This window comes from Symsagittifera roscoffensis, chromosome 2, assembly GCF_963678635.1.
Source record: "Symsagittifera roscoffensis chromosome 2, txSymRosc1.1, whole genome shotgun sequence".
Classification (NCBI taxonomy): Eukaryota; Metazoa; Xenacoelomorpha; order Acoela; family Convolutidae; genus Symsagittifera; species Symsagittifera roscoffensis.
The window spans coordinates 36,218,912-36,244,617 of record NC_087063.1 but is presented as its reverse complement, the minus strand read 5'-3'; the positions used below and the strand labels follow the sequence as shown (position 1 = coordinate 36,244,617).

General features: G+C 34.8%; 2 protein-coding genes across 9 annotated transcripts in view; one reads left to right on the top strand and one right to left on the bottom strand.

The window, feature by feature from the left end:
• The window catches only part of LOC134839013 (inositol hexakisphosphate and diphosphoinositol-pentakisphosphate kinase 2-like), a 40,003-nt gene that overhangs the window by 5,687 nt on the left and 8,610 nt on the right, over positions 1-25,706 (bottom strand). For 4 of the 7 annotated variants that reach the window (XM_063854393.1, XM_063854394.1, XM_063854400.1 and 1 more), the window contains 13 exons: positions 25,505-25,679; positions 25,116-25,324; positions 24,898-24,980; positions 24,576-24,817; positions 22,808-23,005; positions 22,431-22,575; positions 21,669-21,952; positions 21,339-21,463; positions 11,691-11,911; positions 11,173-11,297; positions 10,791-10,957; positions 9,868-10,094; positions 6,349-6,486 (listed from right to left, as the gene is read on the bottom strand). In XM_063854393.1, coding sequence (XP_063710463.1) covers positions 6,349-6,486; positions 9,868-10,094; positions 10,791-10,957; positions 11,173-11,297; positions 11,691-11,911; positions 21,339-21,463; positions 21,669-21,952; positions 22,431-22,575; positions 22,808-23,005; positions 24,576-24,817; positions 24,898-24,980; positions 25,116-25,324; positions 25,505-25,679 — 2,339 coding nt within the window. Of the gene's footprint in view, positions 1-6,348; positions 6,487-9,709; positions 9,734-9,867; positions 10,095-10,790; positions 10,958-11,172; positions 11,298-11,690; positions 11,912-21,338; positions 21,464-21,668; positions 21,953-22,430; positions 22,576-22,807; positions 23,006-24,575; positions 24,818-24,897; positions 24,981-25,115; positions 25,325-25,504; positions 25,680-25,706 lie in introns of all 7 variants that reach the window. The other 3 variants (XM_063854395.1, XM_063854397.1, XM_063854396.1) reach the window with 2 other exon arrangements.
• Positions 12,669-25,706, top strand: part of LOC134839014 (uncharacterized) — a 335,027-nt gene continuing 321,989 nt past the window's right edge. For both annotated transcript variants that reach the window (XM_063854404.1, XM_063854403.1), the window contains exon 1: positions 12,669-12,684. The gene's annotated coding sequence lies outside the window, so the exon portion shown is untranslated. The remainder of the gene's footprint in view (positions 12,685-25,706) is intronic.

Here is a 25,706-nt window from a genome sequence, read left to right as displayed (position 1 = left end):
TTTGAAATATATCCAAAATCAGAGATGGTAAATTTAAAAATTACAAGAACAACCAATATGACTTGCAACACAGAGTTAAGCGGAGCTTTGCATCAATTGTGATACACAGCGTAAAGAACAACAGCGTAAACATTTACAAAAAAACAGCGCCATATTTCATATTTTAAAAGCCAAAATATAACAAAAATAGGTACAATCGAGCCATTTTCTAGCCCTTTGATTCTATAAAACTCACTTGAAAACTCGAACTAGGCAAATGAAACCTTCAAACAGACGGAGAAATATCTGTACATTTTTCTAAATTTTGCAATCAGACAGAACTAAGTTTCAAAACCGACATCTTTCTTTGCTCGAGTTTTGACTGGCGAGATTTCTATTTTTTATATAATAGTTTATACCCATTAAAAATATTTATTCAGGAGGGACAAAGTCAACAAACGAGCTGGTCGGTTCTTGTCGGGTATAGCTTCCGTGCCCTTGGTCAACTTCAGGAACCACAAAAGAGAATTTCATATTTCTCTGTGATGAAATTTCTGAGGGTCAAAAGCCTGTGATTATAGCAAAAGCGAGGCTTCTGTCAAGCAGCATGCAACTCTTCGCTTTTACATAACCGATGTTTATTTCCGTTGCCATTGAATTTCAGTTGTACATAAGTTTCATCCGAGTTGCCTTCATCAAATTTCTATATCAATCATGTTAGATCAGGTATTCAAAGAGTTACAGATAATTATTGCTGATCGACTTCTACTCCACGAGACTTCAGCATGCTAAATCTAATTTTCTATCAGCAAGCAAACGCAACTACAAAAGAGACTAACGTGTCACGCACCTCGGTGCCTCAAATTTTTGAAAAATCATAAAAAACGGCATACCCCTTAAACTAAGATAATTTGAGAATTCAAACTTGGAAGCAAGATCTGCAACTTCTGAGAGTACCCTGACAGCCCTCAATTACAGGATTGGTAATTCCAAATTTGGAAATTTTTAATTCAAAATTTGAAAAACCATAAAACATCAGATCTCGGAAACAAAAAGGGCCCGAGCAGTCAAATTTGGAGCAAGATTTGCAACCACTGATAGTAACCTCAAATCAACCCACTATAGAATTCAAAATTTCAAACAGAATTTTGAAAACTTTGCACCACTTGCGATACAACATAAATATAGCAGTGCAAGCTAGCAGACAGGAAAAGAAAGACAAGTCCAAAAAAAAGTAGAAAAAAAATTCAAAAAACAACAACTTGAAAATTCAAAATGTTAACTGGAATCATATTTTCTTTGCGGAAACACGCTCAGAAACACAATCGAAGGCAATTGATAAAAATTCAAAAAAAAACAAACCGACCAATCTAAAATTATTTCCCGTAGAACCAAAAATATAATTGTTGTCATGAAAAACTTTGAGCTATAATTTCTATTCTAAGAATTTCAGCCTTTTGTGCGATCCGGAAAAAAGCATAAAACTTATGCTTACCTTGAAAGGACCCCAAACTAGGTCACTAAGCCAACAAATTGTACGCCGAAATCAACTAAACCGAATAAAGTTTTTAGCAAGGCTAGTTGAATTAAAAATTGCAGTAGTAATTCAGAACACTAAAATCATTTAAATCAAAAATTGCGTACAAAAAACTGATTCTACGAGGTGGCAACTCAGCCATAAACATACGCAGACAAACTACATGCCGACATTTATTTGGAAAGGAATATTTCCAGTTTGAAAAAGCTCCTGGTCAGATTCGAGCCCACGACCTTTGCCGTCCCAGGCGTATTCTTCATTCTCAGGTTAAGTGCCGGACACGCATAACAGATTGAATTCGACTTGATCAAGATACAAGTGATTATGTTAAACAAGTTGTTAATCCGAAAAAAATTATATTCCGGTTTGATAACGCTTGCTAAAAGCAAGCATAATCAAAGTTCTTTAAACTTAAAAAATTCGCAAAAAAACATAACAACTTAGAACCAATAAGCCTGTGGGCAACCACATTTGGTGACGAGATTTGGTAAAACTGAGAAACACTGACAGCACCCAACTACAAGGTTGTCAACTTCTAAGTTAGTGAAGTTTTAAAAATCAAATTTTTCTGAAACTTTTTGAAACCATCACAAAAATCGTCGTACCTCGTAAAGTAAAAAGATTTGTATATTCATATTTCGAGTAAATACTTGCAACCCCAGGAAAACTCTGATACCATCCCTCCATCGGGTTACAAATTTCGAAATTGGTGAAAAAATTGCAGAATTCAAATTTAAAAAAGAAAAATTATTAAGCACTACTATATGCGATATAGCTTTAACGTCAAATTCTTCTCAAAATTAATTAAAACGTTGAAGAAGCTCAACAATGCGGAGACAGTGAAGCCCGCATTTAAATATACATAGAATATATAGAAAGAGAAAACTGAAAGCTAATTCACAGAAAAACTATTTGATGCTAAGGATCCATGCATTTCTAGAATTTTTTTGTAATTAAATTGCGCTGGGTAATAACACATGACAATTAAACTGATTGAGGTTTTTCGCTATATTTTTACTAGTTTTTGGAGAGCGTAATTTCTTTTAAAAGAAATCAAACCGCCATAATTTAATCTTAAGCGTATGGATTTTCATGACAACACGCCCAGAATAATTGAAAACTCACTTCGTTCTAATACTTAATACGTATTAAGTTCTATAAATTTGACAGAAATCGGTGAGGCATGATTCTATGACTTTTTAAAGCAAAACAATATAAAAACAAAAAGCAGACAGTTAGAAAACGAAAACAAGTTCACATTGACTACAAACAACCACTTTTTTGAGCGTCATAGAAAAAATTACACCATAGTCTCGCAGACAACAAAATAAACTCAAAAATAACTCTAAAAATTATAAAAAATGTTTATCATATATTTTTTTCGGCTCAACCGGTGCCTGCACAAAGACTCGGCTTTTTTTCGCTTCGTAAGATTTGCTCAATTGCTAATTTTAAAATTAAATGCCTTGCATGGCATGTTAAACTAAAACTCCTGTTTGATTAAAAAAAAATGCATAATGAAAATGCATGTTATTGAGTTTTTTATTTAAATTTTTTTGATTTGCTTTCGAATTTTTCTCAACTTTTTTTTGCTAAAACTTTAGTTATTCTCGAAAACTACTCCGATTTTAAAATAATGGTATCGATGGATAGACTGCCTTGTGTGCCTATCTAACTTGTGCTGCCTATCTGTATAACTTGTAGGCCTGTTAATTTACAAGTGAACTTACTTCTAGTTTTATTTAAGTTTAAGAAAAAATCTCAGGGCAAATATTTTAATTGCTTTGAAAACTTTTTGCATACAACAGGTTAAGAAACCAATTTAGTAGACTTTGTTAGTTTTCCTGGATAAACATCACAATTTATTCTGCTTTTTCTTACCGATTAGTTTGAAAAATGTTGAGGAACTTAGTATTCGGGCGTGTTTTAGTTTTTTATTTCAATTTTTATTTCAACTATAAGCGAATAAAGCCAGCGAGGAGCAAGCAAACTAACAACAGCTTATCTATGATTAAATTAAGCCTTGAAAATTTAGTTTTAAGCAAGTTAAATTAGTTTTTGAGTTTCTAGCGCCATTTTGGGAACAAAAAACATAAAAAATCAGATTTTTTTAAGATAATTTTTGCAGATATTTTTTTAACACTTAGCCTATATTACTATGACTGTGAATATGCATTAAATTATAGATTAATGTCAGATAATTTTATCACACCACTTAGAGAGAAAAAAGACAATGGTCGGAATATTCTGTGCTACTTGCACAGTAACAGGTTAGCCTTGCCTTTTCTTTTGACTTTGAAGGACCTGTTTATGAAACAAATGAAAAACATCACGACTTAGACTGATGTTCTTTTAGACTTAATAACTACAAGCAAGATTAGAGCAGTCATAATTCGTAACCCCTTAGAACCTGAAAATACTCTGACAGCCCCCACAACAGAGTTGGGAAATCCAAAAATTGAAGAAAACTTCAATTTAAGTTTTCTGATAAATTTTTTTTTTAAATCACAAAAAAAACGTCAAACTCAAAAACTACAAGGTTTTCAGCAGTCATATTCAGGGAAACTCCTGAGAGTACCCTCTTGAGATTTGCAACTCCTGAAAGTACCCTCGCAGTTTCCAACTACAGGATTGAGAAGTTTTAAACTTTTTTAAATCTAAGTTTATTGAAAATTTTTGAAAAAATCATAAAAAACGTCATTTCTCGAACACTACAAGGATTTGAGAAATGAGATTTGGAGGCACGATTCCCAACCCCTGAGAGTACCCTGACAGCTCCCAACTGCAGGGTTGAGAATTTCAAGTTTTCAGAAAATTTTAAGAATTAAGTTATCTAGAAATTTCCGTATCTCGTAACCTAAAAGGATTTGGTTATTCATATATGGAGGCCAAAATCGCGACAACCGGGGAAACCTGACAGCATCTCACTATTGGGTTGCTTATTTCAAACTTTGGGAAATCAAAATTTAATTTAAACAAGAAAATGGGAAAAAAATCTTAACCATTGCAATATACGCTATAGCTTAAACGTGAAAAACTCTTTCAGTAAACATGCAAAATATTACGTTGAAAAATCTTAAACACGGCGAGATAGTGAAGCACGAATTTCAATACATAACTAGCGTGTAACGCACCTCCGGTGCTTCGAACTTTTGACAACTCATGGAAACCACATCTGTAGGCTTTTAGTGTACTCTGACAGCACCCAATTACATGGCTGGTAATTTGATATTTTGTATATTTTTCAGTTCCTATTTTTCGTCATCTCGAAAAAACCAAATCTCGCACGTCAAGTCTTCGCAACTAAAATGATTTCATCAGTCACGATTTGTAAAGTCTGAGAGTACCCTGACAGATTCTAACATCATAGAGTTGATAATATCAACTTTTTAAAGTTTTTTATATCTAAGCTATGTGAAAAGAGTTTAAAATAATCTTAAAAAACGTCACATCTTGGTAGGTAAAAGAATCTGAAAAGTCATATTTTGAGGCCAGACTTGGAATTCCTGAGAATAACCTGGCAGCACCCAATTACTGAGTTGATTTATTTAACTTTTGCAAGCTTTAATATAATTTCTTTTAATTATTTTTTTGAAACAATCATATTTTTTTAAACCACGAAAAACAACATATCTCGAAAACTTCAAGGATTTGAGCGTTCAAAACTGGACGCAAGATACAAAACCCCTGAGAGTAATCTGATAGCTCCCCAACAACGGAGCTTGGAATTTGAATATTTGAAAAAAAAACTGATTTAAAATTGTGCATTTTTTTTTGAAAAAATCACAACAAACGTCATTGCTTGAAAACCGAGAGAAATCGAGCAGTCATAACTGGAGCCAAGATTCGCAGAGTACTCTGATACCAACCAACTACAGGGTTAGGAATTTCAAAATTTGATAAAAAAATATTTTAAAATTCTGAAAATTGCATGGAGGCAAGATTCGCAATCCTTGATAGTACTCTGTTTCCAAGTATATGGTTGCGAACTTCAAGTTTTGTTAATTATTTTGTAATTTAAGTTTTCTGAAAACTTTTGCACAAAGCTCGTCGTATCTCGTACACTAAAATGATTTGGGCATTCATAATTTGGGGCCAAATTCGCAACCCCTTGGGGAAGCCTGACAGAACCCCATTATTGGGCTGTTAATTTTAAACTCGGTGAAATCACCACTAAATTCAAACTCAAACATCAAAAAAAAATTCTTAACTATTGCAATATACGCTATAGCTTAAACGTGAAAAAGTTCTTTTATTAAACATGCAAAAATATTACGTTGAAAAAGCTTAAACATGGCAAGATAGTGCAGCCCATATTTAAATACATAATAGATTGACACTCTTGAACAAATTTTTTGGCTTTCCTGCACTCAACCGAAAACCACACGACACAACCTAAATAAGTTAAAAATCGCCCCGTTCATTAACCGTTCGAAGAATTGCTGCATTATGTCAATTAGGGTCGCCTGTTTTAGCGGAATGAAACTTCCCACTGAAATTATTTCGAGTTGTTTCAGCAACTGGTCCAAACAGTGTTACCAAGTTTCATAGTGAAACAAGTCGTTGGTAGCGAAAATGAAAAAAAAATCGTTGTTATTTTCTGATTTACTCATTCTTGCTTATTGAAACTTAATCATTTATATATTTTTACTCAGTAGTCGCTACGAGTGTTTAAACAGTTATTGCACCCAGACTGAACGGTTTAGCTCTAGATTTGCAGATTCATACATGCATAGTAGACAGGTTGATAGTTGAATCGGTCGTGGCGATCGATGGAAAGGGAATGAAGATTAGGTGTAGTAGTAATAGGACAGGACAGAATTATTACTCACGGTACACTTTATTCACAGCACACTGACTGCTGCTGGCGGCTTTGGAGGCTCCGCTGCCTCTGCTACTACTTACAGCACCCGAGGAGGAGCCTTTGGATGAATCATTTGGACAACCTGTGGCAGCTGCTCGAGCGTTTTCTAGCCAAAGTAGCAGTTGTGTTATCCATTAGTTTACGTTTGATAGACAATTTAATCTTCTTTTTTAATTCAGCAAGAATCAAATTATTAGCTTTTCAAGTAAACTATCAAAACGATAACACGGAGAGGAGAATAAAGAACTAAATAAGAAATTTTCGCAATGACGATACAACAATACATTTGATTCCGAGAGTGCGTATTAAAAACCAGTCAAAACATTACAACTTAAAACACGGAAAACCGGTTGCTGTGCAAGTAGCACAGAATGTTCCGACCATACAATTAAAACAATTCAACAAAGTTAGTAGAAAAATAAGTAGAAAAACGAAACAAAAATAAAAAACACATTTTTCGAACGTTGCAGTTCTTTTGAATTTTTGAAAATTTTGATTCCAAAAAGGCGCTAAAATACGCAAAAAAACTAGCGTTATTCAAGTAAAACTAAATTTTTACGTTTTAAATTAAGCTATTGCAAGCTTTTAAGCAATTAAAATGTGACTGCTCGCTCGTTTATTTGCTCGAAATAAGACGAAAAATCAAAAATTTCAAACCGGTCTTTCTCGACACTGGGGAAATTTTTTTGAAGTGGTTCGACTTTAAGGGCTTTAATATGATAGATCACTCAACTCAGTCCGATTATTATTAGTGATACCTGATTTTGCGTGGTAAAAAACTAAAACACACCCGAATACAAAGTTCCTCCCCATTTTCAATGGTCGGAACAAAACTACCATACTATTTATTTGGTTACTCTCGTCAGAAGCAAATTAGGCTAATATATCATCCAAACTTCTCCTTCATGAAACCATGCTTATTAATCTATTCCTTAGAAGATTTCTGTTGAAACATGGAAAGTTGTAACCACTTCATTTAATATTTTAAAACAAGCTTAGAAAAATTGAACTTTTCACTTTTTAGTGACTTTTGCATTGTGTCATCAAAAAATTTAAAATGTTCAGTTTTATAACGATATTTTTGCAAGCAAATCTTTAAACAGGAGCAAAACGAAGCCTAGCGCTATTTAAAAAACCAAAATATTAAATTGATTTAGAAAACAAAAATCTTAAAAATGGAACAATATTCAGAAAATGGATCAATTGAGCAATCTCCCCCCATAGCTCAATAGGTACTTGAGATATGTTTATAACCACTTGAAAATAGTTTGAATGACATGAAATCATATAGCATATTTTCCAACGACTGTGGAAAGCCAAAATTTACAATATCAAAGCTCAAAAGTTTCATTCGGATTGAAAAAAGAATCAATAAAACAGCCATAAAAAGCTACTTTTTTCCTTTCTTTACATGACGAAAAGTTTTTGCGAACAATATTAAGGTGCTGCGGAGAACCTTTTTGCAATTCAGATACAAGGCTAGAGCACCAACCCTGGTAAGTCGCTTTATTCGATGAGGCTATGGTCGCATAAACAAAACTTTGAAAAAAAAAAAAAAATTTTGATAAATTTCGATTTTTTTTTTCAAATTTTTTCTCGATACTCATGTAAGATAAACTTCAGTCGGTCAATTGATTGCGTGCTATAAACACATCATCCATCTACTTGCGTTTGCTGACGTCTTTTTGTAGAGTTTATTCGTTTTTGCTGGGGGGGAGATCGCTCAATTGGTCATTACGGGGGGGAGATTGCTCAATTGATCCCAGAAAATTATTATTCCGAAAAATCCATAACCTACTGATAAATCTAAACATTGCAAACAGACAGCTAGCAAAGTGCCAATGAATGCAAGAAAAAAAAATACTGACTTGTTTTTCAAACTTCAAAGAAAAAATATATGGCTTTAAAGCTCTTTGAATTTCAAGAAACATTTTTGAATAACACCTTTTTGATGCAATTAACCCAATTTGAGAAATCTAGATTTGAGCTTGAACAAATTTTAAGTCTTTTCTCGACAGAAAAAACCATCATGACCTATATAAGAGTATGAACAACATTCATCGACTCTTAAAAACAAAAACATAGCCAACTAACAGTTTGGAAAGAGTAATGCACGCAAGGAAACTTTAAGAAAGTGACTTGTTTTTTCAACAGCCTTCAACTTTTGAATTTCGAAGAAAAAAATAGATGGCTTAAAATTCAAATTTGAAGAAAAAATTATGATGGATATTTTTTGCTAAAACTACCCCAATTTGAGAAAACTGGATCAATACGTAAAACTTTTATTTCGCTGGGAAATCTGATAATTAATTTCCATTTTCGAAATCAGAAGTCGATCACGTTTTTCGTGACCTTTACTCTTTTGCTGTAGGATAGTGGAGTTTGCAAAAAATGGAATTGGAAATGCACTAACATAAAAATAAATCACAAGTCAAACCGCGAAAAATTAAAATTGAGCGTGAACAAATTCTAAGACTTTTTCCTGAAAAAAAAACCGAAAAAAATCAGCAAGACCTATACAAGAGTATTCACTACGTCACTACGTTCATTACTCTGTAAATTCACGAAGAAATTTATAAGAGTATTCACTAAGTACATGCTTCATAATATTCAAGGATATTTAATGATGTAAATTTTTTGATAAACTGACCTAATTCTAGAAAGCTGGATCAATAGATATTTCGCAACATAGTTTTGGTTAATGGAGAGCGTAATCTACCGTCAATTTGGTCAAAAAATTATAGCGAGCATCAAAAGATATCAAAATCACGCTGCTACCGTCCCGTCCCCCACCTGATTCAAAAATTAAAACTTAACGTTATCCAATTGTCATGAAAGTTGATATGTGAGATAATTACGCAAGTAAAATACATTTTGTACTGACATTAAATTCTATAAAACCAATGGCAACACCGTAAAGTTGATGTTTCTATCTAGTGGTGGGCGTGGGGCGTACGGTGATACAGCTCTGAAAACAAGTTATCAAAAAAATGAGCTTAAAGGAGCAAAAAAATAGGGAAGTATCAAAGTGTTTTGCGATACATAATCGTCCGCATTATTTCTTTTTGATGCTAACACTGCCGGATAGCCCATATACGAGATAACCACAGCCTATTCGTACATTCGCACTAAGTAACATACTCGCACATTCAAAAAAATTAAAACTTCGTCAAAAGGTAAATATACAGGCTACATTGATTGACAGCTCACGTTAGGAGTAACATATGATGTTAAAAAGCACTATCTACAGGATGTACGGTCAAGTTCAGGTAAGGCCAAGTAAATAAATCTAGGCAGTCTAACACAAAAAATTTATTCTGTCTACCAACCGGCAAAGTTAAATGTGTCCTTTTCTGTAAACCCAAAACGACAGCATCAAGTTTGTTCGTTATCCAAATATATCATATACTAAATTACCTTTTTCAAATTTATTACCCAATCAAAATAGAAAAAAGTTAACGTTGAATAAGGATGATATACTACTCACTTGCTAGATTGCGACCTGCGACAGTCTTGGCGCCATCTTTCTTCCTAGTAGTGTTCTTCGTCACAGTTCGTTTTGTAGAGGTTGAAGCCGGTGCATTTGCACTACTGACATGCCCTGGTGAGGGTTTCTGTGGCGCAGCCGCCCCCGCAGCATCAGAAGCCCCCACTCTAACTGTTGTGCCGTTGGAATTACCACTGCTGCTTCTGCGTTGCAGGTTCTCAACAGATCTTCGAACACAACAAAAATTCAATTCAATATCCAGTCGTATGAATAAAAAACGAAATGTGCGAAATTTCAGAGATTTTTTTTTGTAGTGAAAATCAAGCACAACAAAAGCTAATTGTAATTAAAACAACAATAAACAGAGTCGAAGCTTAGCTTCCCAAACACAAGCAAAAACCCGACAAAAAGCAGCTCTATAAAGGCAATAAAAAAAGCAGAAATAAGAATCGAATTAGCAAAAATTCGGCTACGTCTCGGATACCATCTGCGACTAAGAGATTACGAGTCTCATGCACTAAGCAATGAGCTACAGACGCTTAATAAATCACAAACACTAACCAAAGATAAAGCTGAGAACAGATGCTAAGAAATTTCCAATGCTACAGATCGTGATTATAGCAAAATTACTACTAATTAAGTAATCACTTTTAATGAACACTTTTACTTGCGAGTTAGGTTGGGGAAAAAGAAGGTGCCTACTAATAAACTATGTTTGCTAGTGTAAATAACGAATTAAATAATTTAGAATAACGAGGATCCTCAACTCAAGAAAACAACTTTTTCAAATACTTTTTGAGACAAGCAGATGACCACTGATTGTGATAGTGTGAATGCAACAACTAAGAGTAATCAACCTAAGAAAAAAATTAGCCGCTTAAGACTGGACAAAAACGCACACAAAAACGGTTTGACTCACTGACCTGTGGCGACCTCTTTGCTGGATGTTGGTCAGATCTGAAGTGGAGGATGACCCGGCAGCCGGAGTCACTTTAAGGGTGTGTATAGCGTGTTTCTTACTGCTCGCTGGAGCCGATGTGTGCGTTTTTGCAGACGAGGAGTAGCTCAGGATCTCTTTCGCAGAGGTCTCCTACACAAAACAATATGCATTATTGGCATGCATCATCAAATCTACTTTCTTTTAGATTCTGTTTATATCTATTTCAAATCTAGAGCAAATCGACCTCAATCGAACGCATATTAATTTGTAATTACAACAGAAAACTCATCAAGTTATCTTCCACAGTGATCACAGTATGTTCGTATAAATCATCGGCAAAAAGACTATTATCAACTTTAGCTTACGTGGATATTGGGCGGTGACTTTGGATAGAACTTGGATCCAATAGGGTACGAACTGGTCTCTTCCCAATATCGGATGCCTGGACTAAATTGCACTTCCAATTTGTAGCGCTCCTCCGATTTCAGATCTGAAAAAAAAGACCAATACCCTAAAAAGTAGTTTATTCAGTGCAAAAGTCGTATTTTCAAAAGTCATTTATTTAAGATGTGCTCAGCTACAGTGCTTTATTCCGTGCGAACATAGCATGATAATTCTTTAATTTGTAAAAAAAATTGGCCCTTTCTGAGTAATCTTTCAGTCTCCTTTTTCTCTAAAAGTGGTTATAAAAACTAATGAAACAAAACGCTAAAAATATCACCTCGAGGCGAAATAGCACTTCGCTAAGATAGACAAAAAACCAGTTAGAAAAAGATTTAACTATTTTTTAAGAATGTTGGTCTCACACGAAATCATCAAGAATCACCACCCCGATCTACCGCCGGGATAAATGAGAAACGCCCTATGAAAACACTTTGCAAACCTTTGGTTGGATCCTCGTATAGAAGAAAAACTAAATGGGAGAGGTAGTTAAGTTCAGTGACAGTGGACAGGTACTTGTCTGCGGCCGCCCACTCCTTGTCCGGATCCGGGAACAGTCCCCCATAGCGGATGATGTTCACGAGTGAGTGGATGTGGCTCTCACTCGTGAAGTAGAGTCTGGTGCGCACTTGTCTGTTGGGCGTCAAAATGTTCTCAGAGTACCTACATTGCACAAAAAAGACCAATCATCAATCTTGCATAGCCAGAAGTGATGAAACTGTTGAACACATGTGCATGACAATGATGAAAAAGACAACTCTTCAGGCAGATTCTAGTCCGTTAAAAATTAATTCGAATATTTATCTAACATAGCCAATCGAAGATTGAAAAAGAGTAATGAACGCAAGTAAACAAAAAAAAAACACCGACTTTGTTGAAAAAATCTCAACTTTCGTATTTCAAAGAAGAAAAAATAGATGCCCTTTAAGCTCTGTGAATTTCTGGAACAATTAATGACTGCCATTTTTTTGATAACATGAACCTAACTAGAGAAAACTGGGTCCATAGGTAAAGTTTTTATTCCGCTGGAAATCTAACAATTAAATTCCACTTTCGAAACTAGAAATAGTTCACGTTTTTCGCGCCATTTCCACGTTCGTATTTGGAGAGAGCTATTTACGTCACTTTCTTCAGATGATTTTCAAGTGAACTCAAAAAGTTCATATATACCTAATTGCAATCATAAATGCATCAATATGTATGAATGCTCATCTGTAGTTATTAGAGACTTTTAGGACTTTTCCTGAAAAAAAAACTCTCTACGTTCATTACTCTTTATCAAGACATAGTAGATAATATAAGCTTATAAGTAAAAGTATCAGCAGGTTAGTGACTAAAATGCATCTCAGACCGAAGTCAAAAACACAATCACAGGCATGAAGTTAAAGACTGTACATGATGAGTAGACTAATTATTGCGATAAACTTATTAAATAGTTTTAGGTGAGACTTGGCTACTGAAACACCGATTTCCTTTGAAGTCCACTTAGCGAAAATGACAGTGACACAAAAGTGCAATTAGACAAAATCCACATAATCTGCAGTAGAAAAAACCATCAGCAAGACGATTACTTCGATAGTGAATGGTACAGGTGAGTTTCCAATTACATTGAGCGCTTTTAGAAGCTACGGAAAAAACGGAAATGGGTTGTAGACGAAAATGCTTCGCTCAGCTCAAGAAAAAATGAACTGATGTCAAATGCAAAGCAGAAAAACTAGAAACATAAAACAAAGAAAAAATAGAACTTTGAGCAAAATTGGATAAAAAATCAATGACAATGAACAAGCATAATCAATCAATCAGAGAGAACAAAGTGTGAAGCAGAAAAGTTAGACACAGGGGCGGATTTAGGGAGGGGGCGGACGCATCTCCCTCAGGGATTCGATCCATTGCCGACCCAAAGGGTCACCCCCTTTGTACTATTTTGAGATATCCATTTTTGGCCGACTCACCCTAAAATTTTCCTACAGGCGCCTTTTGCGCCAATATTTACTAATTTCGAGAGGGAGCGCGCCAAAAAAAAACGCGATTACTTGGTCAAAATTTTCCAATAATGCCAAAAAACGCCTTTTTAGGCCTATTTTTTTCAAAATTTTGCCTGCGGCCCAGAAAACTTCGAATAAAACAGGGTCTTTTCAGTGCTTTGGAAGAGCTCGGAAAATCAATTTGGTCGACAAATTTAAAAAAAATGTCGACAAATTTTTTCGGGAGAGGGAGAGTTAAACCAAGTTTATTGTTTGTACAAAAGAGGCGATGCTTTGAACACGATTCACAATAACCCAAACATTAGCGAAATCAATAACCTTTGTAATGAAGTAATTGATTTGGACCATAACATAACGGATGTTAAAAACTGTTTTTGTTGATAAAAAAAACTTCAATATATAGCACTAATCAAAATGACTCAAACCATTCAATTTTGGTGAAGCGATTATTATGCATCTGAAAAAAAGATCACTGAAAACATAATTCAAACGATTGACGCATTAACAACATCTATAGATTTTCTGCTCGATATTTTGTCTAACCTAAACATGGCAATAAACAAACAAAAATAAAAGCTGGTTAATTAGTCTTTATACTCAATTATAAACCTGAAACAGAAGCACTCATGGTTGGGGTGTCGTGATAAAAATGACAAACAAATGTTGTAAGCTGAACCAGATCCACAAGGCTCTTCGATCAAGGTATACTCGCTTAAGAAATCAGTTGTTATATGCAATTAACTTAACTTAAAAATTTCATAAGAAAAAAGTTTAGATCAGAAAAAGTCTTCAAGTACCTCTAATATGTCACACGTCAATTTCACCAAAGATACTGTGGAAAATGTATGTTTTCAGAATTTCATAAAAATATATTCTCAAATGGAGTATTAACCAACCAAATTACAGACAAATCTCAAAGTTGTTAGGCTCAGTTCATATATCAAGAAAACTTTTTTGTTTCGAAACTATTGAATTAGTAAAAGCTTTTGAACATTGCTTCTTCCCTCTAGAACAGAATCTGAAACAAATATATATAGCAATCGTTTTTCAGGATATACATTTCCTTATAACGCCGCATATGGTAACTAATTTTTGGAAAAGTTATATGATGCTAGTGAACACCACAAAACCAAATTGTTTAAAATACAGGACCGAAATGATGGTTAAATGCACCAAAACTAACCAAACGACTCGTAAATCTAGAAAACAAGAAAGTTGAAGATTAGAAAAATTAGTTTGCTAAATTTGAAATCTTGAGAAAACCATCAAAAGAATTTAACATTCCCAAAGAAATGGTAATTGAAACAAAGCCAATCGAAAATTGGAAGAGTAATGAAAGCAAGTAAACATAGAAAAAAAACACTTTGTTGAAAAAACCTCAACTTTCGAAGTTCAAAGAAAAAATAGATGCCCTTTAAGCTCTTTGATTTTCTAGAACGATTTATGATGGGCGCTTTTTTGATAATATTAACCCAACCAGAGAAAACTGGATCAACAGGTAAATGTTTGATTCCGCTGGAAATCTACAAACTAAATTCCACTTTCGAAACTAGAAATCGTTCACGAATTTTCCTGCCATTTGCACGTTCATATTTGGAAAATGCTATTTACGCCACTTTCAGCAGATGAATTTCATTTGAACTCAAAAAGTGCATACTTACCTAAGTGCACCAATATTTTAAGGCTTTCCTGAAAATAAAATCAGCAAGAACTATGTAAAAGTCTTCACTACGTTCATTACTCTTAATAAACGTAAAAATTCAATAGTAGTCTTAAAAAAAACGTATCAACTTCTGAACGATATCCTAGGCAAAACATTAACACTATCAAACTTCCATTATTGCCATTGTGTTTCTAAGTATGTGAAAATCTGACGGATGCTGATATTGCAAAATTTCAACTAGAGCATCAAAAAACAATCTCTCCTGACAGTCATACTACTACCAGATCGGATATTGAAAATAATCCTATCAATTAACACCAAAAAAAATTATACCAGAAGTTCCAAAACTAAGTAAGTTTGGTTAAAACACAATTGTCAAGTAGAATGAAAATAATGACATTATCTAGAGTTTTAACTCCTTTTCTATCCCTTTCTCAATAACAATTTTTTCAAAGGCGTTTTTTCCAGACGGCTTTGCAAAGCAAAGACTTTTGATCTTAAGAATGAAGGCTTGGTAACAGATGAACAAAACATCGACCTAAATATCATCGAATTGTTCGGAGTAAAAATATCAACAAGCAAGGAACAACCGCGTGTGAACGTACCTTGAACAACTCCATAATCAGCACAGCACAAATAGCTACTAAGCAAAGAAAGAAATGACCGCCATCCCCTGACGAAATAAACAGCTTCTTTGTAAAAGGCTTGTCATACAATTGTCTACGACAGACATTAGCAACTGCAATCAAGATATTTCAAGTCTCACGCACTAACCTCTCAACCACGCACGCTTAACCACCAACAAACACAATTCACGAGTAAAGCAGCTACATATGCTAATAAATTGCCAGCGAAACTGGCACCAAATACAAACAGACACAATTTTTCAAGTAATTATTTGAATAAAACAAACTGAAGGCATCCACACTAACTTTGCATGTAACAAATGCAAAGCATAAAGCCACCTTATGTAAAAATTATATTGAGTTAGAAAAATTATATTGAGATATATTGAGTTAGAAAATTTACTTTTGATGATTGTTGTTGTTGAAAAAAAAATAGCCTTTTTCGGTCAATTTGATGAATTAAAAATGCATCAACTGGGTTAACTTATTACTATTTGAATGTCAAAGCACATGCTATCAAAAAGCAGTAAAATGGCTCCAAAAGTGGCACCAATATTTAGGACTTAGATTGGAAAAAAACGCTCGTACTAAAACACATTCCTTCGCAAGTGTAATATAAACAGCTATAGGCTACACAAAAAAAATGTTGAGCCAGACCTAGTTACCTACATATTGGTTAATAGCAAACAAGTTAATTATCAACTTATCTATAACACTATAAATTCAAATTAATCACTTACTCCGAATTAACAGCCATAAAAGTATTCTGTCTGCAATTACTTAGACCTTTATCATGATTACTAGTTTCTTAGATTATTTAAAAAATCGATGTTCAGAATGCCATTCTGATGCACGTATACAACAGTCTCACTAATTTGAGCCCAAACTTTAGGAGGAGGCGAAGGAAATATACGAAAAAAAAACATTCGGAGAAATTCATACAAGCAACATGTCCAGTGTCAATGATTCCAATTGACAAATAAAATTTGGCTTTAATGCATAAAAATTGGTCAGAAAACGAAAGGTAGGAATATATAAGCTGCACTTCGCATTTGCAAGTCGCAAAGTAGGATGAAACAAATCCACTGTTTTCCAAAACTAATTAAGCTATCTGAAAATATTAAATATAGCCAACAGACAGTTGGAAAAGAGTCACGAGTGCAAGGAAATAAAACAACTGACTTTAGTTTTTGAAAAAATCAAATTTTAAATAGTATATACGGCCTAAAAGCTCTTTGGATTGCAAAGGTACTGAAGTTTACCCAATTTGACAAAACTGGATCAATAGGAAAACTTTTTATTACACTCTGAAATCTGAAAATTAAACACAGGGGAATTTGCACTTCGCATACATAAGCAAACATATGACTGATAACGCTACTGGGAAAAACTGAATGAGTAAAACTTTGAGTCTACAAATTTTCTTATGTGACGCACGCCAATTATGAGTCTACATAATTGCTTAGTGACGCATGCCAAATATATGACGCATTAGCAGTACCAGTCAATTTGAAAAAAAAGAAATTTATCAACTGACATGCCTCAATTTATAGAACGAACGTATTTTAACTAGTATAAGAAAAAGTTCGTTAAAAACATCCAAATCTGCCCAGAATCGAACCCTATTATTTTGTTGTGGGGCTCCTTCCCTACCTTTACGCTACAGATCCATGACATCTTGAAGCTAAAGTACTATTTGTATTATAATAGTCAGAGTTAATATCCATACCATTGGCTGTACTTAATAGCTGGTTTTTGATCAAAATGAACACTTTCAAAATGAACACTAATATTTGCGACTTAGGTCGGAAAAAAAGAGTTCATACTATCACAGAAGCATTGCTTGTGTAAATACACTTTCGAAACCTTTACCATTCGTTTTTCGTGACGTTTTCAATTTTGCTGTTCGATAGAGGAGTGTGCCTTCGTTTCAACGAAGAAAAAGTGAACTTAAAAAAATCAAACTTCAAATTGCGAAAAATCAAATTTAAGCGTGAGCAAAATTTAAGATTTCTTCCTTAAAAAACACCAAATCCTATAAAAAAAGTAATCATTACATTCATGACTCTTAATTAAACTAATTAACAACAAAACACTACATTAATATTAAACTAACTAAAATAAAGCTACTGAAAATTTTCTAATTGGCTAAAAGTTAAGCTAATTTAAAACATTTAAGCAAACAAAACCCTGAAGTTGATTATTTTGTTTTGTTTTAAGGTATCTAATGCAGAGCTAGAGAAACATAACATATGCAATATGAAAAAAAGCCGATAACTTAATAAAAAATGAAATTTCAATGCGATGAGTATATCTCAAAACTTTAAATATATTCCAAAAAAAATCCCCAAAAAAATTTGAACTGGTCAACTGACATTTGCAAAAGAGTAATGAACGCAAGGAAACTGAAAGAAAAACTGGCTTTTTTTTTCAAAAATCTTCAACTTTTGAATTTCGAAGAAAAAAATATATGACCTTAAAGCTCTTCGAATTTGAAGAAAAATTTTTTATGGACTTTTTTTTGTTAAAATTAACCCAATTTGAGAAAACTAGATCAACAGGTAAAACTTTTATTTCACTTGGAAATCTGGTAATTAAAATCCATTTTCAAAATTAGCAGTCGACCACGTTTTTCGTGACTTTACAATTTTGCTGTTCGATAGTAGAATTTGCCTTTCTTTTAACAATAGAAATGCACTGAATTTCTATGTGGAGCTTTTTTTGAATTGAAAGTAGGTTTTGCCTTTCTTTTAACAATGGAAATGCACTGAACTTTTATTTGGAGCTTTTTGAATTGAAAGTAGCTTTTAAGGTTGCCATTTTTTAAATAAAATTAACCCAAATTAAGAAAACTGAATCAATAGAAAAAATTGTTTGCGCCAATTGAAATGCACTGAACTTAAAAAGAAATCACAAGTCAAACCGCGAAAAATCAAAATTGAGCATGAAATTGAAAAAAAAACTAAAAAAAAATCAGTAAGACCTATATAAGAGTGCTCACTACGTTCATTACTCTTAAAAACACAATAACCTGAAATGATAGCACTTCTGTCGATCAACCGATGCGCTATCTACGGAAAACAGGTTTAGCGAAAAATCGGAAAAACTTCAGACCAAAACAAAATGTTTTAGAGAACGACGAACCGACTATTCATCATTTCAACTTTCGCTGAAATTCAATTTTAGCGGGAGATTTTATAATGAAACACTTTTTATATTACTGTAGTTTCTTTGGTAAGAAATTGATGCAAAAAAGTATAAGGAAGAATCGATACACATTCAGAGGAAACAGCTCACTCCATGCAACATTTAATTAGTTCAAGTTAATTACAGCCATGAGGTATTAGATTCCAATTTACAGTGATAATGATACTTCCTATCATTAATGCAAACAATTGATAAATTAATGATTTATTCATTTAATAAAGCTACGACATTAAAAACTAAGACACTGGGAAATGAGCCCATGGTAATTACCGAAAATCTTTGCAAAGTGCAAATTCTTATAAAACGTTTTGAACATTGTTGAATATAAGCTACATATAGCCAACAGTTTGTTTAAAAAAAGGCGTAAATCAATTTCAGTTTTTCAACATTCAAAGATGTTTACGCTTTTGTGATTTGTTCTACTTAGTTTGAAATTGACAATAGATTCGAAAATTTTTTCAGTTTCTGAGTTTTTGTGAAATGTTTGCGCTTTTTCAGTTTAAACATCGCCAACAGACAGTTGGAAAATAGTCAATGATCTCAAAGAAACAGGAAAAAACTTCGAAGAAAAAACTTTCTAATTTCAAAGAACAAAAAATATGGCATTAAAGCTCTTTGATTTTCAAGAACAATTTAAGATAGCACTAGCGATAACTCGACAAGAAAGCAACTCTAAAAAGTGAAAAAGTAGAAATAAGTCTCGAGTTAGTAAAATCTTTGCAAGGAGTCGGTATCGCACCTGCGACCTCGAGATTTGGAGTCTCACGTCCTTCGCTCTCAGCCACGGACGCTCTACGATCGAAAAAGACTTTTATTTGCAAGTTAGGTTGGGAAAAAATTAAAGTCACACTAATACACTATGCTCGAGTGGAGAAAAATGGATCAATAGATAAAGTTTATATCTTGCTACGAAATATAAAAATTAAGATCCACTTTCGAAACTTGAAGTCGATCACTTTTATGGAGATCTTAAAACGTTTGCTGTTCAAAATTACACTTTTGCTGTGGCTGCCTTTCAACAAAATTTAATCAGAAAAAAAAATCAAAATGCCAAAAATTAAAAAATTGAGCGTAAACAAATTTTAAAAATTTTCCTATGCAAAAAAAAAAACAAAACATCACCACGACCTATATAAAAGTCTGAACTATGATATTGACTCTTGAAAAACAAAATCCACTTCCGAAACTAAAAGCCGTTTACGTTTTCTGAGAATTTTATAGTTTTGCTGCTCAATACTGGAGTTTGCCTGCCTTTCTACAAAGGAAGTGAAGTGAACTTACCAGAGAAGGACATTCCAAGCAATTTTTTTTTGAAAATCCAGTTAACATATCTGAAAAAAGTAAAACTTTTTTTCATCAATAACAAATTATGAGTTCGATAGGAAGCCAATAATTAATATAGAGTAGAAGCTGTAACTTCGCAAGCACCAGCGAGAAAACGGCAAAAACTAGATCTAAAAGGAGTCAAAAAGTTAAAAAGGAAAGAAAAGGTTCAACTAATAAATGGCATGCATTGGCTGAGTTGAAACCCAACCTAAAGATTAAGAGTCAAATTCTAGCATCTGCTCTATGACGATTGAACAATCTTTAAACAATAGCCACCAAAAAACAGATAAAAAATGCATCAAAATTAAACCAGATATAATGCTATCGCTGCAAAACTGCCACCAAATAATTGAGCTTTTTATTTGCGACTGAAGTTGAAAAACATAGAGTCCACAAACTGACACCACGCTCCGATTGTTAAATGATACTTATAATCATAATTTACCAAGGGCTCATTTGAAATGACTCACTAACCTGCGTTCATGACAGCACACGTTGCATTGCATAGAAAGTAAAGTGTTTATCTCAAACGAAATTTTACCAAGAAGCAAGAAAAACAACCAAAAATCAATTTGAACTGATAAACATAGCCAACATATAGTTGGAAAAGAGTCAATGAACGCAAAGAAACAGTAATAAAAAAAAAACTCTCAGCTTTAGAATTTCATATAAAAAAGAGATGACCTTATAGCTCTTTAAATTTCTTGAACAATTTATGCTTGACACTTTTTTGATAAAATTAACCCAACTTGAGAAAAATGAATCAATAGATAGATCTCGTATTTCGCTGGAAAATTTGATATTAGATTCCATTTTTGAAGTTAGAAGTCGATCACGTTTGTCGTGACCTTTACATTTTTGCTGTTTGATAGTGAAGTTTGCCTTCTTTTAACAAAAGAAAAGAAGTGAACTTAAAAAGAAATCAAAAGTCAAACTGCGAAAAAGTATTTTTGTGCCTGAACCAATTTTACAATTTTTCTGAAAAAAAAAAACGTTCATCGACTCTTAAACTAAAAGCAACCAGATAAATTTCCAAATTAAATGGCGCACAATCTTTTTAACTAATTTCTGGCAAATGGCATAGTTGAATTTTCGTCTTCAATCTACATTCTGAGTTTGAATACTCGATCGTGCCTGGAGAATTTAGTTGCATACCAAAACTCAAAAATAAAGCTTTGAAAACTACAATAGGGGCATCGTAAGACCCAAGCCGCTTCTTTTTTGTCTTTTCATCTGAAACATTCAGATTTTGTTTTAACGAAAATGAACCAGTAGATGCTAACTTTGGATGCAGTCTGTAGGCCGATTGGTCGAGATTTCTCTGCAAATCACACCTGATCTTTCGCAGCAGAGGAGTGCACAGCTTCAACGCTATCTTGAACTTCTCATTTGCCGTCATCCCGTACTCCTGAAGCCCATCGATTTGATTACGGCACAACAGTCGTACTCCGCCGCCTTATTCGCTGATTATTTTATTTAAAAAAATTAAACGCCCTATTAAATTTTAGAGAAAGCTCCAATGACAAAATTGCTTCAAAGATTTGCTTTTCTACAAAGTTGAGACAACATCTCACCTTCTCTTTCGTTGATTCCGATAAATCGAAAACTAGTACCTGGGGAACGATAACGTCAGCGAGTGCCTTGGACGCAGCATACAACTCATTCTGACATGGAAGGGGGAGGTGTGAGTTGTGGAGTGCGTCGTATTTGATGCAGTCGTAGATGTCTGGAATCTTGGAGATGTCGAACATGTACTCCACTTCCCCTCCCCCACTACCCCCCGGGATACAGTGGACGTTGTGGTGCTTGTCTGAACAGCGCGTCTTAAAGTCCTTCTCCAGTTTACTCCACCTGCGTGCCATCATTTCAAACGACTCACTGTTGTATAGTGTCAAGTCTAAAAATTAAAACCATGGTTTATACGTTATTCTTTTTGAGCAAATGCATTCACAAAATAAACTTTGATACGCACAACTAGGGTTTAAACTTTGATACACACAAATTTTGTCGACCTTTTTTTTGGGGTCGACAAATTGATTTTCCGAGCTCTGCCATAACACTAAGTTACCCTGTTTTAGAGACAAATTTTCTGCGCCGCGGGCGCTCCTTCCTGAAAATTAGTATATAATGGCGCCTTCAGAAAAATTTTAGGGTCCGTCCGCCAAAAATGGATATCTCAAAATAGTACAAAGGGGGGACCCTTTGAGTCAGCAGGTGGTCGAATCCCTGGGGGGGGGGGGGGGGGGGGGAGGAAGGAGGGCGTTTGCCCCCCTATATCCGCCCCTGGTTTAAACTCAATTTAGCTTTTTTACAAGAAACTGCTCACTAACGAAACAACTACTTGGTTGAGCTTCGCTTGCTAATTTCGAACTAACTCTGGAATTTGTTTGGCACAACTGCCCAGTGCCTGATCTGGGCGGCAACCTTCTGAATCATTTGGTATACACTCTCACATAGCTGCACTGGGTTGCCGATCACCTCAATTGAATTCCGTAAAGAATGGCTACCTGTGGGCGCCAGCTGAAACCAGAAGTTAACATTTGCAATTAAAGCAATTGGACTTCTTCTCTTCTCTTTATATTTGGAACTGGCGTGCAGTAAGTTTTGAAAAGACAACAGAAAACAATTTAACAGTAAAAGTTGAATGTCAAAAGTTAGGCACGAATGCATGAAAATCAACTTTGACTGCTTCAGACTTCTTTCGGATTGAGCCCATTTCATGTTTGCATTCTCTTTGAGCCTACTAACTCACCGCCTCGGCGTCTTCTGCAGTGAATTTCTCGTCTTTACCAAACAGTCTCTTCAGTTTGACCTTGATATCTTCCTGTGAAGCGATCGGGTCTCCTGCTTCGTCTGTGGACTCGTCGTGATCCAGCAGTGCATTCGTCTTTGCACATTTCACCATGTGCACTAGAATAGGTGTCAACTCCCCATCTAGTGCTAGTAAGCCCTGTGAACAAATCATTCATTAAAAATTGCAGCAGTTACACAGAGGCGAAGCGAAGCTCCGCAAGACTTGCGATACAACAAACAAAAAAAATTAGGTAGAAAAAAAATGAAAAATATTTAAAAAAACAACAACGTCAACCAAAATTTTTGAATATCTCGATAAACGTTTACTCTTGGCAAACATACGAAGTCATACTGCATGGTACAGCACATACCACTATAATTAAAATTAATTTCAGCGCAAGAAAAATCCGTGAGGTGATAACTAAGACGACAAAACTCGAGCAGACAAACAGAAGACAGACTATTCAATTTTTACCGGCACAAATTTCAAGTTCATACATACTAAAACAAACAAGGTCCGGCCGGGACTCCAATCCCAGAACTTAGGGTGCAAAGGTGACCACATAACCACTGAGCCAAGTTGAAACGAACCGAAATTTTGTTAAGGTTCAATTACACAGAGGCGAAGCTTCGCAAACAGTAGCGAGAACACGACAAAAAGCAGCTCTAGTTAGTGTAATAAGAAAAAATAGAAAAAAGCCTCGAATTAGTAAAAATATGGCGAGATCTAAAATTCGATCTGCGACCTACTGCAATCTAGAGATTTTGAGTCTCACGCACTAAGCACTCAGCCACGCACGCTTAACCACTGACAAACACTAGTCACGAATAGAGCGGCTATACATGCTAATAAATTGCCAAAGCAATTCAGCAAAAGTGGCACCAAAATCAAAAACACACAACTTTGCAAGTAAAAATTTGTAATATAATAAACTGAAGACATCCTCACTATCTTTTTATATCACAAATCCAAAAGCATAAAACCACATTATGTAAAAATTATTTATTAAAAAACATTGCGAGATCTACTGAGATAGAACATTTAGGAAATCGAGTTTTTATTACTGGTATGGTGCTTGCACCAAATAGCATTTTTCGGTTCATTTAATGAACTAAAAATGCATCAACTGGGTTAACTGATTACTATTTGAATGTCAAAGCACATGTTACACAGAGGCGAAATTGCACTTCGCATACACAAGCAAAAATATGACTGATATATTTTGTTGCGGGTCTCCTTCCCTACCTATACGCTACATATCCATGATACCTTGAAGCTAAAGTGCTATTTGTAATTTAATAGTCTGTGCTAATATACTTAGCATTGACAGTTCTTAATAGCCGATTATTGATCAAAATGAATACTTTTAAAATGAACACTAATATTTGCGACTTAGGTTGGAAAAAAGAAGGTTCCTAATAATACACTAAGCTGACGCTAGTGTAATAAGGCAGGAAAGAGAAGCAAGTGAGATATGTAAGAAAAGTTGTTTACGTGAGAAAAGTCTTCTTCCCGATTACAAGACACATGCTCTCGCAAGTGTAAAATACGTCTGAATAAAAAATGAAAGTTTTGACAATAACTACTTTCAATTATTTCGCAAAAAGACCATTTGAATGAAATAACTCCTGCATCCATTTTAAAACACATGTCTTTGGTTTATTGAAACAGCAAACCATTTTTGTTTCTATTTGATTGTTCCATTATTGTATAAACGTTAAACTACCTTAGCAAAGGCAGCTGCCGTCATTTGAACTCTTCCCTCATCCGAAGCGTAGATCTTGAGGTCATGTCTGAAGGTGGAGTGCAGTCTCAACAAACCAGATCCATCGTCATTGTAGGAAGAGCCTCCAGGGTACATGCAGCGAAATGCTTTACCCAATGCCTCCGCGTGCACTCTTCCCAGCGGAGTCAACTCCCCTCCCCATTTGGCAATTAACAGGATCGACTGCTGGTTCACCGTGCGCTCTAGAGTAAACGAAAGTCTTTAGCACTTATTGCCTTGATCTACGCATCAGCAGTAAAAATGAACGATGAAATCAACAAACCATCTTCACTTGATGATGCTTTTGGTTTGTTTTTGAGACACTTCATCTGGACCTTCCTGTTGATGCCTGAGAAGTAGCCATACCTAAAAAACAAGAGAGTATATTGAGCGGGAAAACGCTTGGTTCCCCAGTAAATACTTTCTCTCTATCATCTCCCAATCTGAGAAGTTTAATATTTATACATTTTCACTAGGGCATGTCTCGAAAATTGTGTTTACATTTGAAGCACGCTCTTGAGCTGTTCCAGCTTGTGCAGATTCTCCTTCAGTTCGGAGTCCTTGTTCTCGGAGGCCTCCAGAAGACTGAGTACTGTGTCCAGGATGGCCTGCAGCTCCCTCGGCTGCTTTAGTTTGATCTTACTCTTAGTCGCCACAGTGAACGAACCGCCGAACTTAGCAAACAGGTCGAAGAACGACTGGTGGAACACCTGAACAAAAATAATTCTTCTTTCGAAATTTAGTTCATTCATTGCAACAGAGTAAGAAAACATTTTTTAATGGATGGGTGCGAAACTGCTAGATGCGCAACACTCAGGAAGTGAGAGGGTTCAAAGAAATTACCGCTATTTCACATTAATGAACTGATGGATTTAATTGTGCTAATATACCTCCATCTTCATCTTCTGCTTGGGTTGTCGGTCGCCATGACGTATAACTCCTATCACACACCTCAGTTCCATCATAGTTCCCCTTGTAGTGGGCACCACCGGGATTTCCTCGTTTAACACTGTCAGGTGCAGGGGGATGTTGAAGTCAGGCGCCATGTGCTTCAGCAAAATTGTGCTGAACAGAAAAACCTAAGTTACCATT